At 43.9% G+C, this 17,234-nt stretch overlaps 1 protein-coding gene across 1 annotated transcript in view; it reads right to left on the bottom strand.

Annotated features, from left to right (window-relative positions):
- Positions 1–1,224: 1,224 nt before the first annotated feature.
- arhgef39 (Rho guanine nucleotide exchange factor (GEF) 39) overlaps positions 1,225–17,234 on the bottom strand; it is a 47,490-nt gene continuing 31,480 nt past the window's right edge. The window contains exons 8-12 of the mRNA XM_034673399.1: positions 11,840–12,069; positions 4,911–4,999; positions 2,746–2,827; positions 2,233–2,330; positions 1,225–2,087 (exon numbers count right to left, since the gene is read on the bottom strand). Coding sequence (XP_034529290.1) covers positions 2,051–2,087; positions 2,233–2,330; positions 2,746–2,827; positions 4,911–4,999; positions 11,840–12,069 — 536 coding nt within the window. The 3' untranslated portion in view covers positions 1,225–2,050. The remainder of the gene's footprint in view (positions 2,088–2,232; positions 2,331–2,745; positions 2,828–4,910; positions 5,000–11,839; positions 12,070–17,234) is intronic.

Raw genomic sequence — 17,234 nt, 5'->3', positions numbered from 1 at the left:
CTCCGTCAGAGAGACTCGGTGAGGAGGAGGAGGAAGAGTCTTTAAGCAGCTATAGATTTTTAATGAGGGTTATATATGAGACGATTCGCTCTCAGAATAGACCCTATTTCACCCTCCTCCTCCTCCTCCTCCTCTTCATCACGTTAGGAAACACTTTGATGCTCAGATAAACTCGGACGCGTCTGTTTCATTCCTCCAGAACTTAACATCTAAACTTCACCCAGTATGGAGAGCAGAAGCAGATTGTGTTCATTCACATCGGTCACACATCACAGGGAAAATACATCAGAGCCGAGGATGAGGATGTAGATGAAGATGCAGGTAAGGATGAGGATGAAGGGTTCAGCTGCAGGAGGATCATAGAGCTGAGATCATGTATCAGAGAGGAGAAACGTGCCTCTCTCTCACACGTGACTTAAGCGAGCGCAGGCTGAACGGAGAGCAGGACGTCTCCACCTCACGTCTCCACCTCACGTCTCCACCTCCTCTGCCAGGGTCAAAGGTCAAACATACAGCTGTGACTGTGCAGACAGAGCTAAGGATCAGAGGAGTGTTTGTCTCCCTCTAGTGTTCACAGAGCGGTATTGCAGACTAAAACATGCCGAGCTGGTTCGGATTAGCTGATCGTCCATCTCTGTCTCTGATGAACGGAGCTTCATCTCCTGAACTCTGAAATAGAAAGTCATCACTCGCTCTGTCTGCAGCTGGAGTAGAAGAGATGAAAATTTAAAACGTCTTCATCGGTGTCAGATCGGACAGAGAGACGGGGGGACGGATAACCAGAGACCAGGACCAGAGACCAAACCAAGAGACCAAGAGCAGAGACCAAACCCAGAGTCCAGAGTGTTTCAGGTTTTATTTATCCTTCTGACGTCAGGAGATGTTCTTCAGGGACGGTCTGATGTCTCAAACACACCTCACACACTCACACACACTCTGTCACACATACACACACCTGATAATCAATTTTCATGAACAAAAATATTCTAACAAAAAAATAAGAATGAGATAAGAAATAAAAAATAATAATGATATAATAATAATAATAATAAGAAACATTTTTGAGTTTCTTAATGAAATATAATTTCCCTCTCTCTGCTCCTCCTTAAATGTTAGTGTTTCAAAAATAAAGTTAAAAATGTTCAAAATAAAAAACATTTTAAATCTTCAGTTTGTTAGAAATAAATACAATTAAAAGTGAAATAATAAAATAAAAACACAGAATCTTCTTTAAAGTTTTATTTGTAACTCGTTGTTTTCTCATCTCTTGATTTTTTTTCCTGCCTTCAGATAAAAAAGTTAAAATAATTTTGTTTAAAATCGTAGAATATAAAAGTTACAGAGTCGATAAAATACAGGAAGCGTGATGAAACATTAATCTGAAGATTAAAGATAATAAACATTTCCCAGAGTTCATCATCAACTAATCAAATAACAGTTTGATCACTGACTGATAATCAATCAATCCTACTGAACGCTCAGATTAACAGAGATAAAAACAGGTAATAGATACACTGAGTGACGTTTGTTTGTTTGGAGGAGTGATGGTTCAGGGATTTAACCCTCTCTGTGAGCGCTGACATCATGAACCTGTGTTTCCTCAGACTCTTCATGATCATCAGTTTAACTTCGTCATCACAGAGTTTAAATCAGACTCAGCCAGTTCAAGTTTCAGTCTGAGAGTTCAGCTTCAGGTCAGTCTGACTCTCCTCATCTCTACACTGGTCCCTGAATGCACCACTCCTCCTAACACAATGTCCCTCTCTACAGGCTGCCTGTCAATGCATCGTGTTGCATTCAGGTGCAGACTGGAAGTATTCAGTAGTTAGTATTTAAAGCTCTGCAGCAGCAGCCGGCTCAAAGTTAGTGTCAGGTCTTTGGTTTCTGACGCAGCAGTTAAATAAAGTTTATATTGCACATGAGGAGCAGAAGCTGCTGTTCGTAATAATCATGAATAAAGGCACAGACGGGACGCTGCAGGGGGAGGGGGGGGTCCACAGGTCAGAGACTCTCAGAGAGACTCGGACTCTGCAGGAGGAGACGGCTCTCATCAGAGGATCACACAGCTGGACGAGGACGGCTCGGCACTGCAGAGACACAAAGAGTCAGAGACCCAGAGAGTCAGAGACACAGAGAGTCAGAGAGACATGGATCTGTCTTCAAATATAAACACTAACATGATTTTAATTATAACTGATAAACTGAGATTAAAGGAGCATAAAAAAAATTGACCTGTCCTCAGCAGCATCAGACGGCTTCAGCCTCTTGGGGGCGCTGCTCTCCCACTCTGCTGCAGAGCTCTGAGCGTGCTCAGTGCTGTCAGAGCTCATCTGAAGAGAGGAAGAGGAGATGTTCATGTGAACCTGTTTAATGGATGAAAGCTGCAAGCTTCATCAGGAGACAGAGGTCGATGAACATCATCATCATCATCGTCACACCCTCATGTTCCATCATAACACACTTTATTAAAACAGCTGATCTCTGAAGACTGAGAGAGGAACCACGTGTAAACATCTTCTGAATAATCTGGATTATAATCTCAGTGAACGTCTCACAGAGAGGAAGCTATGTGACAGGACAGGACGTCTTTAAATGAGAACACAGAGACATGAAACACTGATTATTTTAATCATTGATCAATGATCTGATTAATAACAGACACTATCTGTTATCTGTGTGTGTGTGTGTGTGTGTGTGTGTGTGTGTGTGTGTGTGTGTGTGTGTGTGTGTGTGTGTGTGTGTCACCATGTTCCTCTTCCTGTTGTTGCTCTCTCTCTCGGAGTGCAGAGGTCTCCTACTCAGATCATCACTTTTATTCTGCAGCTTCCTGTGAAACACACACACACACACACACACACACACACACACACACACACACACACACACACACACACACACACACACACACACACACACACACACACACACACACACACACACACACACACACACACACACACACACACACACACACACAGATCAAAGTATGTTTATAATACTTTTATTTGTGAAGCACTTTCAATACAAGTAACAAAGTGCTTCACAAAAACAATAAAAACAATAAAAGCAGACTGACTGTGAAAGTAGAGAGGTTGAAACGTTAAACATTTGAATAACTTCACTAAAGCTGTATTATAAAGGTGTGTGTTGAGTAGTGAAATAAAATGAGGGACTGACTCTGTGAGTCTGGTTTCCTCTGGCAGGCTGGTCCACAGTCGGGGGGCCCTTTCCCCTTTAGCTTTTATTCTAGACCGTGGAACAGCTAGCAGAGCTCTGAGAGAGGATCTTAGACTGATCCTGGTTCATGGGGAATAAAAGCTCAGACATTTACTGAGGGGCGAGTCTATGTTGTGCTTTAAATGTGATTAAAAGTATATTAAAATCGATCCTAAAACAGCAGGGACTCAGTGTAGAGATGCCAAGTTTTAATTCCTGTTAAAAGACGAGCTGCTGTGTTTTCCTGTCTGAAGGCGTGGGAGTGATTTGTGGTTCAGACAGGTGAACAGTGAGTCACAGTCGTCGAGGCAGGAGGAAATAAAAGCGTGAATGAGTTTTGATGACATGATGGACTCTAACTTCCAAATGTTTCTGAGCTGATAAAAACAGAATCAACTTTCTGTATCTGAGGCTCAAGACTCAAGACCTGGTCTAACGTGAGTCCACGGCTCTTCGCTGAGATTTTTCTGGGAAAGGTAAAAGATCTAGACTGGGCCTGATGTCATCGTGACGTCATAGAGACCAGGACCAGCTACACACTCCTCATGTCCCAGCTTCATACTCAGGGGTCAGCCTGATGAGAGGAGCGTGAGCGTGTGTGTGTGTGTGTGTGTGTGTGTGTGTGTGTGTGTGTGTGTGTATCAGAATCAGTAAACATGAATCTGATGTGATGACAGAAATCATCTATTTTTGATAATGACTCAGAGACATCACCCTGCAGTGTCTCTCTTCAATCAATAATTCAGCCCTCTGTGTGTGTGTGTGTGTGTGTGTGTGTGTGTGTGTGTGTGTGTGTGTGTGTGTGTGTGTGTGTGTGTGTGTGTGTGTGAGTGTGAGTGTGTGTGTGTGTGTGTGTGTGTAGACCCCACCTACTCATGGTGTGAGTGGTGCTGACCCCTGCTCCTCTCCTCACAGATAATTACACTCCCCCGAGTCTACAGCCGTCTCTCTCTCTCTCTCTCTCTCTCTCTCTCTCTCTCTCTCTCTCTCTCTCTCTCTCTCTCTCTCTCTCTCTCTCTCTCTCTCTCTCTCTCTCTCTCTCTCTCTCTCTCTCTCTCTCTCTCTCTCTCTCTCTCTCTCTCTCTCTCTCTCTCTCTCTCTCTCACACACACACACACACACACACACACACACACACACACACAAAGGTGGTCTGAGCTCTCTGACACAGTGGTAAACTAATTAGCCTGTGCGGGCTCAGCGGGGTCATGACCCTCAGCAGGTCTGACCTGGACCCTCCTCTGAGGGACTGAGGGGTCTTTAAGGGGAGGGGTTTCTGAGGGTCTGAAGGGGAGGGTTCATGAGTGCCGAAGATCTGAGGGTCCGACGGTCCAGAGTGTGAGTCTGTCAGAGTTCTCCAGAGGTGCAGTCTCTGTCTTCGCTCTGATGACGCGCAGTCCTTGACTTCAGCTCGTCCAATCAGAGGACAGATTCAAACTCATGAACTGAGGTCTGAATATTTAAACTTTAATTAATCTCTCTTTGTTTGAACTTCATCAGTTCAGAGTTTACAGGGTCCCTCAGAGACCAGGACTCACTGAGACTCTCAGAGGATTGATACACACACAGGTGATCACAGGTACTGAGTGTGTGAGAGTGTTTGTGTGTTTGTGTGCGTGAGTATTAGTGTGAGTGTGAGTGTGAGTGTGAGTGTGAGTGTGAGTGTTAGTGTGAGTGTGTGTGTGTGTTCACACCTGACAGCAGAGCTCAGGCTCTGGTACCAGTCGTTGAGCTCCTCCTGTTTGTTGGACATCAGCAGCAGTTTGGCTTTGGGGAAGGTGAGCTGAGGAAGAGGAGGAGGATGAAGAGTTTACAGCTGATGATGGTGATGATGATGAGCGCAGGTATATGGATGATATATGACGCAGATATCAGGTTGTTGTTGTTGTTTTGTATTTCATTAAATACAATTTAATAATAATAGTTTTATTTGTAAAACAAGTTACTAAGTGCAGCAAAATAAAAAACACACAAGTCAAGATAAAGAAATAAAACTGATTTTAAAATACATAAAATTCCCCTAAAATAACTCTGTAAAGAATACAATTATTTTCAAAATATATGTCTTAAGACGGTTGAAATAAAATAAAACAAAATAAAATTCAGATAAAATCAGGAAAGGCTCTGTGATAAAAGTTTGTCTTCAGAAGAGATTTAAAAGAGCTCCCTGACTCAGCAGACCTGATCTCCTCGGGCAGATGGTTTCAGAGTGTCGGACCCCTCACTGCGAACGCCTTGTCCCCTTTTGTTTTCATTTTTGTATTTTGAATAAATAATTCAATCAAATAATCTAACACATGAGAAAAAAACTGAAGAACGTTTTAATAAATTAATGCAGACTGAAAATTTTGTCTCAGTTAAATTTCAGCACAAGATTTCTGTTCAGACATCTGGGTCCATGTTTGAGTTAAAACAGTCATTAATATTTCTGTTATTTCACATTATAATCTAACATGTATGATGATCTTACCCTGTCATTTTTTCAGGTGGATCTTTAATTAATGCATTAAATATAAAAATAAAGTGTTTTAGATACAGGATATCACTGATGTTTGTGTTAGAAATTATAATAAATTATTCTAAACATCATAACAGAGTTTATATGATCAGATGTCTGACCTGCTGTCATTCAGAGGAGACGAAGGAGGCGTCGGCTAAAGACTTGTAATTGAGGTGAACCTTTACAGGTAGATCCTCCTGCAGTGAGTTTATGACAGGTTGGGTCTGGAGTCTGAGTGTTTCAGATGTTACAGACCCAGGAAGAAGCTGAGAGTATTTGTTTTTTTAAACTGAAACTGAAGTTAAAAAGAAGAAGAAGTGATGTCTCTCTCCTGAGTGATGAAGTCTTTCTGCTTCACAGAATCAAACTGAGGTTTGATTTCTTAACGAGAAACTAAAACATGAGACTCTAAATCTCAGAGTCTCTCTTTGTTCTGAGGGTAGAGCTGCAGTGACGCCCTGAGGACAGCAGAGGGCAGGCTGGATCAAGCAGAGACCTCTCAGTCCACCGTACATTCAGAGTGTTTCTGTTTTACACTCGGAGACAATAAGAGGACTGAAATCTATGAGGCTCTAAATCAGGTCTACAGTAACACAGAGGTGAGCTGTGATCAGGTGAGCTGCATCCTCTCACTGATCAGTTCAGTGTGCTCTCACGTCTTCATCACAGGATGAAGACTGAACTCAGCTCAGACTGAGGCTGTCACATTAACACACCTATCATATTTACCTGCTTACACTTCCATCACCTGTGTCCACACACACCTGATCAGACCTCCTGCATCCACACACACCTGATCAGACCTCCTGCATCCACACACACCTGATCAGACCTCCTGCGTCCACACAAACCTGATCAGACCTGCTGCATCTGCACACACCTGATCAGACCTCCTGGGTCCACACACACCTGATCAGACCTCCTGCATCCACACACACCTGATCAGACCTCCTGCATCCACACACACCTGATCAGACCTCCTGCATCCACACACACCTGATCAGACCTCCTGGGTCCACACACACCTGATCAGACCTCCTGCATCCACACACACCTGATCAGACCTCCTGCATCCACACACACCTGATCAGACCTCCTGCATCCACACACACCTGATCAGACCTCCTGCATCCACACACACCTGATCAGACCTCCTGCGTCCACACACACCTGATCAGACCTGCTGCATCTGCACACACCTGATCAGACCTCCTGCATCCACACACACCTGATCAGACCTCCTGCATCCACACACACCTGATCAGACCTCCTGCATCCACACACACCTGATCAGACCTCCTGCATCCACACACACCTGATCAGACCTCCTGCATCCACACACACCTGATCAGACCTCCTGCGTCCACACACACCTGATCAGACCGGTTGCGTCTACACACACCTGATCAGACTTCCGGCATCCACACACACCTGATCAGACCTCCTGGGTCCACACACACCTGATCAGACCTCCTGGGTCCACACACACCTGATCAGACCTCCTGCGTCCACACACACCTGATCAGACCGCTTGCGTCTAAACACACGATCAGACCTCCGGCATCCTCACGCACCTGATCAGACCTCCTGCATCCACACACACCTGATCAGACCTCCTGGGTCCACACACACCTGATCAGACCTCCTGCGTCCACACACACCTGATCAGACCTCCTGCGTCTACACACACCTGATCAGACCGCTTGCGTCTACACACACCTGATCAGACCTCCTGCATCCACACACACCTGATCAGACCTCTGGCATCCACACACACCTGATCAGACCTCCTGGGTCCACACACACCTGATCAGACCTCTTGCGTCCACACACACCTGATCAGACCGCTTGCGTCTACACACACCTGATCAGACCTCCGGCATCCACACACACCTGATCAGACCTCCTGCGTCCACACACACACCTGATCAGACCTCCTGCGTCCACACACACCTGATCAGACCTCCTGCGTCTACACACACCTGATCAGACCGCTTGCGTCTACACACACCTGATCAGACCTCCTGTATCCACACACACCTGATCAGACCTCTGGCATCCACACACACCTGATCAGACCTCCTGGGTCCACACACACCTGATCAGACCTCTTGCGTCCACACACACCTGATCAGACCGCTTGCGTCTACACACACCTGATCAGACCTCCGGCATCCACACACACCTGATCAGACCTCCTGCGTCCACACACACACCTGAGCAGACCTCCTGTGTCATCACACACCTGATCAGACCTCCTGCATCCACATACACACCTGATCAGACCTCCTGCATCCACATACACACCTGATCAGACCTCCTGCATCCACATACACACCTGATCAGACCTCCTGTGTCAACACACACCTGATCAGACCTCTTGCTCACACACACCTGATCAGACCTCCTGCCCCTCACAGATGAGGGTCTGTGGTCTGATCACAGATGAGGGTTTGTGCTCTGATCACAGATGAGGTTCTGTGGTCTGATCACAGAGCCGGTGTGGTGACAGAGCTCCTCTCTGCAGGGACAGCGGCTCGTTTATGCACAAATAGATTCCTCTTGTGTTGCCGGCGCGCGGTAATTAGGGATTTGTCAGGAAGTCTGACCCTCTTAGGTAGAAATTACTTTGTATAATCAGAGCGGCGGAGCACGCAGCCTCAGCGCCGCACATAATTCATCTGGATTATTTATACATCAAAGGGAATGTGTCAGGGATGTGGGAAAGGAGGAGCGCAGGGATGTGAGACTGCAGAGCGATGAAGAGGAAGAGGAGAGCGTCTCTGCAAACACGTGTGACCAGAAGAAGAAAAAACAAACAGCAGAAATTTTAATAAAAGCCTTTCTGCTGCAGACTTTGCATATAGATTGGCCTGGCATTTACTGCTGTCAAATTTAATTTGGCTTTAATTCTTCATTGGCGGGATGAGCCGGGCCCCGGAGTGCTGACAGCCCTTTTCCTGCGCTCAGGTAGGGGCCCGGGATCAATAATGTGTCCTTATGAGAAATTACGTGTAATGCTATTGAGTATGCATCGGGGCCTCGGCGGGATAAGAGGCTAATGAAATGCCATTTCTGCCATTAGATAAGGACGGCGGGCTGCGGGGAGGGCGACAGGCGTGAGGAAGATGTATTTAGTGCAGGGCCGGAGGAGACGGATCTGCAGACTAATCTGATCCAGCAGCTGAGAGATTCTGTTACAGCGGGCAGCCATCGCCGCTCTGCACACACTGCCACTCTACACACATCACACAGCCGGCAGTGATCATCAGGACGCTTTCATTAACCAGCAGAGGAAGGGTTAATGCACAGAGCATAGGAGCAGGGAGGACGATACACTGACACGCACGCACGCACACACACACACACACACACACACACACACTGAAGGGAGCTACCTCTCCCTCCTCACACCGGAGCGGACTCAGATCACACCCAGACCCTGATCCTCTTTTTAAACTCTTAATTTAATATCTGATGTTTATTTTTTTTTATTAAAGTCAGAGATATGTTTTAAAATTAATGCGCAGCAGATTATTAACAGCTCTTAGTCATGGAGTAAATTATTTTATTTTAAAGAATGGACTCAAAGTGAGCTCTGTCTGAGCGGTTTGTTTATGCTGCCGTGTTTTTAATGTTTCTAACTTTAACCTCCTTAAATCAGAAACAGATAATTGACTTATTAATAATAATTATAAAATCAGAATTCACCAAACAAAGACTGAGAGTCTGAATATGTTCAATGTGTCTGAGTGTAAATCAGCTCGCTGTAGAGGTTTGAGTCTGTCTGTCTGTTCACGACATGCTGAGATTATTTACATTAATAATCAAATCTGGTTTTTAATTCTATTATTACTATTATCATTGATTTAACAACATTTAGTTATCTTATTCACTTATTTATTTTTCTGATATTTAACAGATTTTGAATTTTAATTTCTACTCTAATTTATTTATAAGTATATTTAAGATTGTATCTTTTATTATTTGACCCTCTCTGTTGTTTCTGTCTCTCTGTTCTTTGTGCTGCATGCTGGTCTGTCTGAAAGGTGATTTATAAATAAAGTTGAGTTGCTTTTGATTTTCAAGTTTAAATAAAGATAATTATGTGCTGTGGACTCAGTAAGTAAATACCTCTTTGTGTTGAGAGCACGAAGCTTTAAATCAACAACACTTTAGGATCAAACATCTGTGAGGAAAAGCTTCCTCGAGTATTCAGGTGTGTACCTGTGTGTCGCTGCAGGTTAAGATCATAAACAGGTGAGTGAATTAAATGAAGAAATTATAGAGCGCTGAAAAGACAAACTGTATTCAGTAAAAGTGTCCGTGTAGATCTAAACGTCTGCAGTGTGTGATATGTCCTCTCTGTGTTCAGAGTCTCTGTTTCTGAACGTCTCCTCTGCTGCTCCTGTTTCTGAGACTCTGTGAACACATAGCTGTGATAAACCTGTTACCTGCTAGTTGTGCTGCTCATTCTCACCTTCAGACTTTAGATCTTTAGAAGAACTGATACTGCCTTTCATTAAAGATATAAAGTCTCTTCTGATAAGATCACACAAAGACAGTTGACACACCTCCACACAGGTGTGTGTGTGTGTGTGTGTGTGTGTGTGTGTGTGTGTGTGTGTGTGTGTGTGTGTGTGTGTTACAGCACCTTCAGCTCTGTCAGACATTTAAATGTGTAATTTTAGAGTTTAAATGTTAATAAATTTATTTATTTAAATCAACCTTTGACTATTTTTCTGATCTGTTTGTTTTATTTTATTTTATTTAGTAAAAACAAATGTTCAAAATTAAAGATTTATTAAAATCAGAATTATTGATCACCAAATCAACAATAATCAATGAACCAGGTAAATACGTGTGTGTTCTTGTTCAGTGTTTAATGAGTGTTTTTTTATTCTACAGATGTTTATGAGTCTCCTTGTTGACTGCAGCGTGTTCATGTCTGATGACATTGATAAACGCTCAGAGACGATCACGTGATTTACATTAAAGGAAAGTAAACATCATTACGAGTGTTCCTCCTCTGTGAGCTGTAACCTGTTAAAACTGTATGAACACTGAATGATCCTTAAACTGTCTGCAGACACAGCTTGTCTCTGTCTGTCTCTGTCTCTCTGTCTCTCTGTCTCTCTGCCTGCAGGTGTGAAAGACAGACAGCTCTGTGAACACTCGGTGTGAGACGGTAATGAGAGCTGCCTGCTGCCGCTGAGCGTCACATTAACAGCTCCTCATATAGAGCTGTTTGCTGCTGAATGAATATTGAAAAACTCGCTGCATCGAATCCAAACAATCGCAGCATTGACTCCAAAACTTGCTGCATTGACTCCAAACACTCGCAGCATCAACTCCAAAACTTGCTGCATCGACTCCAAATACTTGCAGCACTGACTCCAAATACTTGCAGCATCGCCTCCAAATACTTGCAGCACTGAATCCAAATACTTGCAGCATCGCCTCAAAACCTTGCAGCATCGACTCCAAATACTTGCAGCATCGCCTCAAAACCTTGCAGCATCGACTCCAAATACTTGCAGCATCGCCTCAAAACCTTGCAGCATCGACTCCAAACACTTGCTGCATCGACTCCAAACACTTGCTGCATCGACTCCAAACACTTGCAGCATCGACTCCAAACACACGCTGCATTGACCCCAGACACTCGCAGAATCGACTCCAAACACTTGCAGCAACGACTCCAAAGACTCACTGCTCTAACTCCAAACACTCGCAGCATCGACTCCAAACACTCGCAGCATCGACTCCAAACACTCGCAGCATCGACTCCAAACACTCGCAGCAACGACACACACACACACACACACACACACACACACACACACAGACACACACACACACACACAGACACACACACACACACACACACACACACACACACACACACACACACACACACACACACACACACACACACACACACACACACACACACACACACCACAGGATGCATTCAACTTTAGACTGAATTAACCAGAGTGAGGAGATCAGACAGAGGAAGAGGACCAAGGTTTTCAGTCTGCCCTCTACTCTGTTTGTAAGTAAAGCTGCTAACATGCTAACAGCGACCCCTCTGGGTGTTGGATGTTGGCGGTCTCTTACACTTAGCAGGCCTCCCTGGCTCCTTGTGTGTCCAAACACCTTCTCCACACTGCAGTCCTGCAGAGGGTAGGCGTGCTGTCCGGCGAACTTGTCCCCGTTGGTAGGATGCAGCGGGCTGCAGCGTTTGGCCTGCAGCAGCATGTCGGAGAACAGGAAGAACATTTTGGGTTTGGCCTCTTTGCCTTTCGGAGGAACCATCTTCAGCCAGCCCTCACGGAGGAACCAGCGCCCTGAGAGACAGAGACAGGATGTGAGTTGATCAGACGGGTCACAAACTGAGACACAGGCTGATCTATGATCTCTAATAAACACACACAGAGTGAAGGGGTCTAAAGTCTGACACATCTCTCCTCTGGTCTGTCGGATCAGTTTGTGTTTAAAGTCCTCTAAATGAGACTGATGCTACTTTCAGGGAGAAGATTCACTTTAGTTCAGCGGTCTGATTGATAAACTTTGACTCGAGCAGACGCTGAGCTCTGATTCTACAAACAGAGTTTAAATCTTTCTGTGAATGCACCAACAGGTATATTTGAGGCTCATCAGAACCTGAACATTCACTGTGCAAACACACTGATACAAAAAGTCATGTCAGACCTGAACCACTTCAGATCTGGATCTTGGTTTAAAACCATCTGAACCAGATTATCCCCTGACAATGAATCACTGCTGATGATCAGAGACCCGGATCACTCACATGGACACAGTGCTGGTTTAATCCTGCATGGTGGTGATATAATAGTCTGCTGAGCTGCAGAGAGTAAAAATAATGATGGTAACGAAGCAGTGGAAGAGAGAGAGATGAAGCAGTGGAGGGAGAGAGATGAAGCAGTGGAGGAGAGATGGATGAAGCAGAAGAAATAAGACAGACTCAGTGGGAGGCAGACGTGTTGGGGCGTGGCTGTTCTCTGAGGAAGGCTCTCATCTTCCCCTCCGTGATTGGCAGCAGCGTGATGATAGCTAATAAGCAGCAGGCTGACATTTGGATAGATAAGATGAAAATTCAGCCCGGGTGCAGGGGGCTTTGTAATTGGCCCGGCCGGTCGCCTGTGATTGCGGCGAGGCTGAGTGTCCGAGCCGTGCCTCTGGTGCTCACAGAGGACGTTTCCAGCCACCGACGAGCCCGCTGAGATTAAGTGGCGGGGCCAGGCGGGGGTCAAATTGCTTTTAAAATGCCATGGGTCTTAAAGGGAAAACAGAAGAGAGACTCCCTGAGACTCTCTCAGGTGGAGAGCAGACTGGAGCAGCATGTTGTGATCGTTTGAAACGAGCCAGAGACACAGACAGCTTTTAATACTGTCACAGAAAACACGGCTGAGAGCTCAGTGTCACGAGACTTCAGGATTAAACACTGAAAGTCACGAAAACAACAATCAGCTCCAAACAAAGTGCAGGCTGGTTACTGACATCGTTTCATGGCCTCTCTGAGTGCATTTACACTGTCTCAGTGTAAATGTTTGATCAAGAACAGATTTTCAGTTGTCTTCATGCAGATATCTGTTCATAGAGAGAAAGAAATCCTCCTCACATTAACAACTACGGGTGCCGTCATTACTCTGGATTGTGTTCCTCCTACTGTTGCTCTCCATACAGACTGTTTATACCAGCGGTTCTCAAAGTGGGGTCCTGGGACCCCTGGGGGACCATAGCGTGGCGGTCTGTGAAATGATTAGAATACATTTCTAATAAATCATAAAATTGAGCTGTCATTAAAAACCATTACCATTGTTAGGATACCATTTAGTCGATCGAAGGGATATGCTACTGTTAATTTTCTGAAAGCTTTTAGTCCACAAGGAATGAAATGACCCTCTGTTTTAAAGTATACAAGTGGTATTTACTAGGGATGCACCGAAATGAAAATTCTTGTCCAAAACCGAAAACTGAAGATGAGGAAACCAAGACTGAAAACCGAAAACCGAAACACCGAAATAAATTATTATGCCAATTATTAGGGAGACCGGGGACAGTTGTAACATTTCACTCCTTGGATTTGAGATTAAGCCATGCATTTTCTGTTTGTGTAGCACAGGCATTTTCCAGACTCTTTATCCTCAAATGTGACTTTGAAAAAACATCTTTTGTAAGTCCTTAAAGAATTAAGCTTAGAAGATGTATGCCACTTAGTCATGTTTTTTTTTTTAAGTCAAAGGGAATATAACAACTGTTTAATACTTTAATGAAAGTAGGTTGTGAAGACAGAAAGTGTAAATGTTATTTATTTAGTAAATGCTCTGGCCACCCCTGCCTATGTGAGAACCTCAGTTGGGCCACTGGACACGCCCCTGCCCCTAAGCCCCTCTGTTCTCCTTCTCCTGTACTGTGCGCTTCTCCGTCTCCAAGCGGGTTCTCCGCATCCATCGCGGCCTGGATCATTTCTCGTGCGCGCTGCTTTATTCCCACATCCAAGTAATGATCTTTATAACGCGGATCAAGTACAGTCTTGATGAAGTGCAGAGGATCCGAATAGATCTCAGTGAAACGTGTGCTGACAGACTCTAAGAGTGTACTTTTCATTGTTTTCACTCCGTGGTCCGTCTCAGCCTCTTAGCTTAGCTTGCAATTAAAGGAGTAACGTCTGCTATAGATGCATCAGAGGAGCTGATCTCTTTAGTTAGCTGCTCAAAGGCGGCAAGTAGAGAGGGAATGTTCTCTTAAGACCCACTGGTGTGAAGTGAATGTCGCGGAGAACTTGTTATCTGCGCTGTATGCAGCCAAGACTCGCTTTTGCACAAACCAATCCAGATGTGTTTTTTGCTTGCGTCATCACAACATTTTGTATCGACCGTGTTGTTTAGGTGAAAAAAGTGTTTCGGCCCAAAAACCGAAAATCCATTTTTGGGCCATTTACGGTCGTAAATTTTGGATGGACGAATTTTCGGTGCATCCCTGATATTTACATGATTCAAATTGACGTGTTATCTGTTTATCACTATGGAACAGGTGTGAAGTATTTATATTGATAAGTCTTACAATTATGAGGGGGTCCTTGGAACATTTTTCACCTGTAAGGGGTCCCTGTTTGAGAATCCCTGGTTTATACCATCAAAACGTATGTTTCTATGGGGGACTAAGTAGTATAAATTGTCAACAGACGACAGAGACAGTTTGAGGCCGGCCTCAGAGTTCGTCTGGTCTTTCTGATAGAGCTCTAACATGACTATTTATTGTACGACATACTAACATGGATTTGAGTCTTCAGTCTTTTTGTATCTCATAAGAATGAGATATGAGACAGGATGAAGAATGCACCAAACTTAAAGACAGGAAATCACAACATGCTGTAGCTTTGACTTCATGCATGAGCAGCCGTGTGTTTCATGTTTGCTGAAGCATCAGGATGCTGCCAGAGTCCAGCGTGCTGAGACTGATGCACTTCAGCACCTGTCAGGCGGATCAGACAGGCTGGGTCTGTTTGAGACTCCGTCTGTAAAACTTTGGCACGTTAAAGAATGTTTAGTGTTTTTATAAACACTGTTTGAGTTCAAGCTGATTTCTCTTCTTTGTTTAAACTTTGGTTTTCTCTGAGATGCATCAGATGATATTCCGTGTGTGCGTGTGCGTTCATGTGTGTGTGTCTCTCTCTCTCTTCTTGTAGTCCAGGCTCTCTCAGACCCCCCACCTACATCTGACCATCCGCAGAGCTTTGAGGTTCAAAGAGCAGGAAGTGGCGAGCTCTCCTCAGCGTGTCGGGCCTTTCAGCTGCTCTTGTCAAAGAGAACCTCTGCTCCACTACAAAGTCCACTACCTGCACCAGGTGGGAGGGCCGAGGGAGGTGAGGCATCTACAAAGGGACCTGACCTCCCTAATGTGTCCTGGGAACAACAGAGACAGGAGCAGGATGGACCCGAGGTTTAGAGGAGCTCAGAGTCAACAGCTCCTTTAAGACCGCAGGCTCTGAGGTCCAGGTCAGAGGAACAGGAGTATTTAAAACACCTGGATAAAAAACAGCAGCTGACTGAACCAGACTAACCCTGAGACCATCTTTGAATCTTTGATTCAGGGTTATAGAGATAACTCAATATAAGTTGGATCAGGAAACCGTAACGCTGGAGAAGTCCTGAAGTCTGCTATCAGAGCTAGCTCCAGCAGCCTTCAGTCCTCCTTCAGGTCCTCATGCCTGTGCTGGTTCCTCATTGCTCTGGTGGAGTGGTTTTATGTCAGTTTAACGAGACACAGCCTACATACAACTTTATCTCCATTTACTAGATCAACATTACTGACAAACCACGCCCACTACCAGATGACATCATCACCTGTGCTCCTTTACATCCAGGTAGTAGAGCTTTAGAGCGTTATGGCAGTACACATTAACCAGAGATACAGCTCCAACTAGTGGAGGGAGGCTGAGCTGGACACAACATGTGATGACATTTCAGACCTACAGTGATACAAATGTTAATAATTAGTTTATCATGCAAGTGATTCTGGTGCAGACTAGAGAGGGTGACGTCTAAATGTGCTCATCCCTAATTCACAGACTCTGTGTGAGTACATTTATTTTAAAATCATTAAAAATATATACTTTTTTTTTTAAATAGCTAACATTCAAAGACCAAACTCTTCTTAACACTTTTGTTTGATGAAAAGCTTTTTCTTGGGGCACCATTGACTTAGCGGTCTAAGCGCGTGCCCCACATACAGAGGCTATAGTCCTCATCTCAGAGATTGCAGGTTCGATTCCAGCCTAGACCATATACTGCATGTCCTCCCCCACTCTCTACTCCCTACATTTCCTGTCTCTCTTCAGCTGTCCGGTCCATTAAAGGCGAAAATGCCAATTTGAAGCTTGAGGTGCTTACGTTTACACTAAAAAGGCTTGGTAAAATCATTTCATGTTACTTGGGATCCCTTTTTGGACTATATACATTCTCTGGATTTCTCCTCGGAGTTGGAGGACTGATATGTGCAATCTTAACTTACTCTTTGTTATCTATTTCATTTAATACATTTATTCTATTTTAATATATTTTTTTCCCATTTATGTATTATCATTATTATTTTTTATTTTATTTTTTATTTATCTACATATTTTCAATTATTATTGTTATTATTACTTTTTGTAGTTGTTGAATGGCCTTGTCATGGGTGGTGGGTGGGAAAGAAAGTTGACATTCAGATGTGACAACTGATGTTTTTTCAATTTTTTTATACCTTATGTTGTATATCAAACTGTCTGTCTAAAATGTTGAAAATGTTCTATAAATAAAATTGGGGAAAAAAAGGCAAAAATGCTTTTTATGTATATTTGAAGCTGTTTGTAACTTTGTCAAGAAAAGTGCTTTATAAATACAGGTTATCCTTATTAATATTATTATTATTATTATTATTATTATTATTATTATTATTATTATCATCATTATCATTATCATTATCATTATCATTATTATTATTATTT

This window comes from Notolabrus celidotus, chromosome 21, assembly GCF_009762535.1.
Source record: "Notolabrus celidotus isolate fNotCel1 chromosome 21, fNotCel1.pri, whole genome shotgun sequence".
NCBI lineage: Eukaryota > Metazoa > Chordata > Actinopteri > Labriformes > Labridae > Notolabrus > Notolabrus celidotus.
This window is presented reverse-complemented; position numbering and strand designations above follow the sequence as displayed.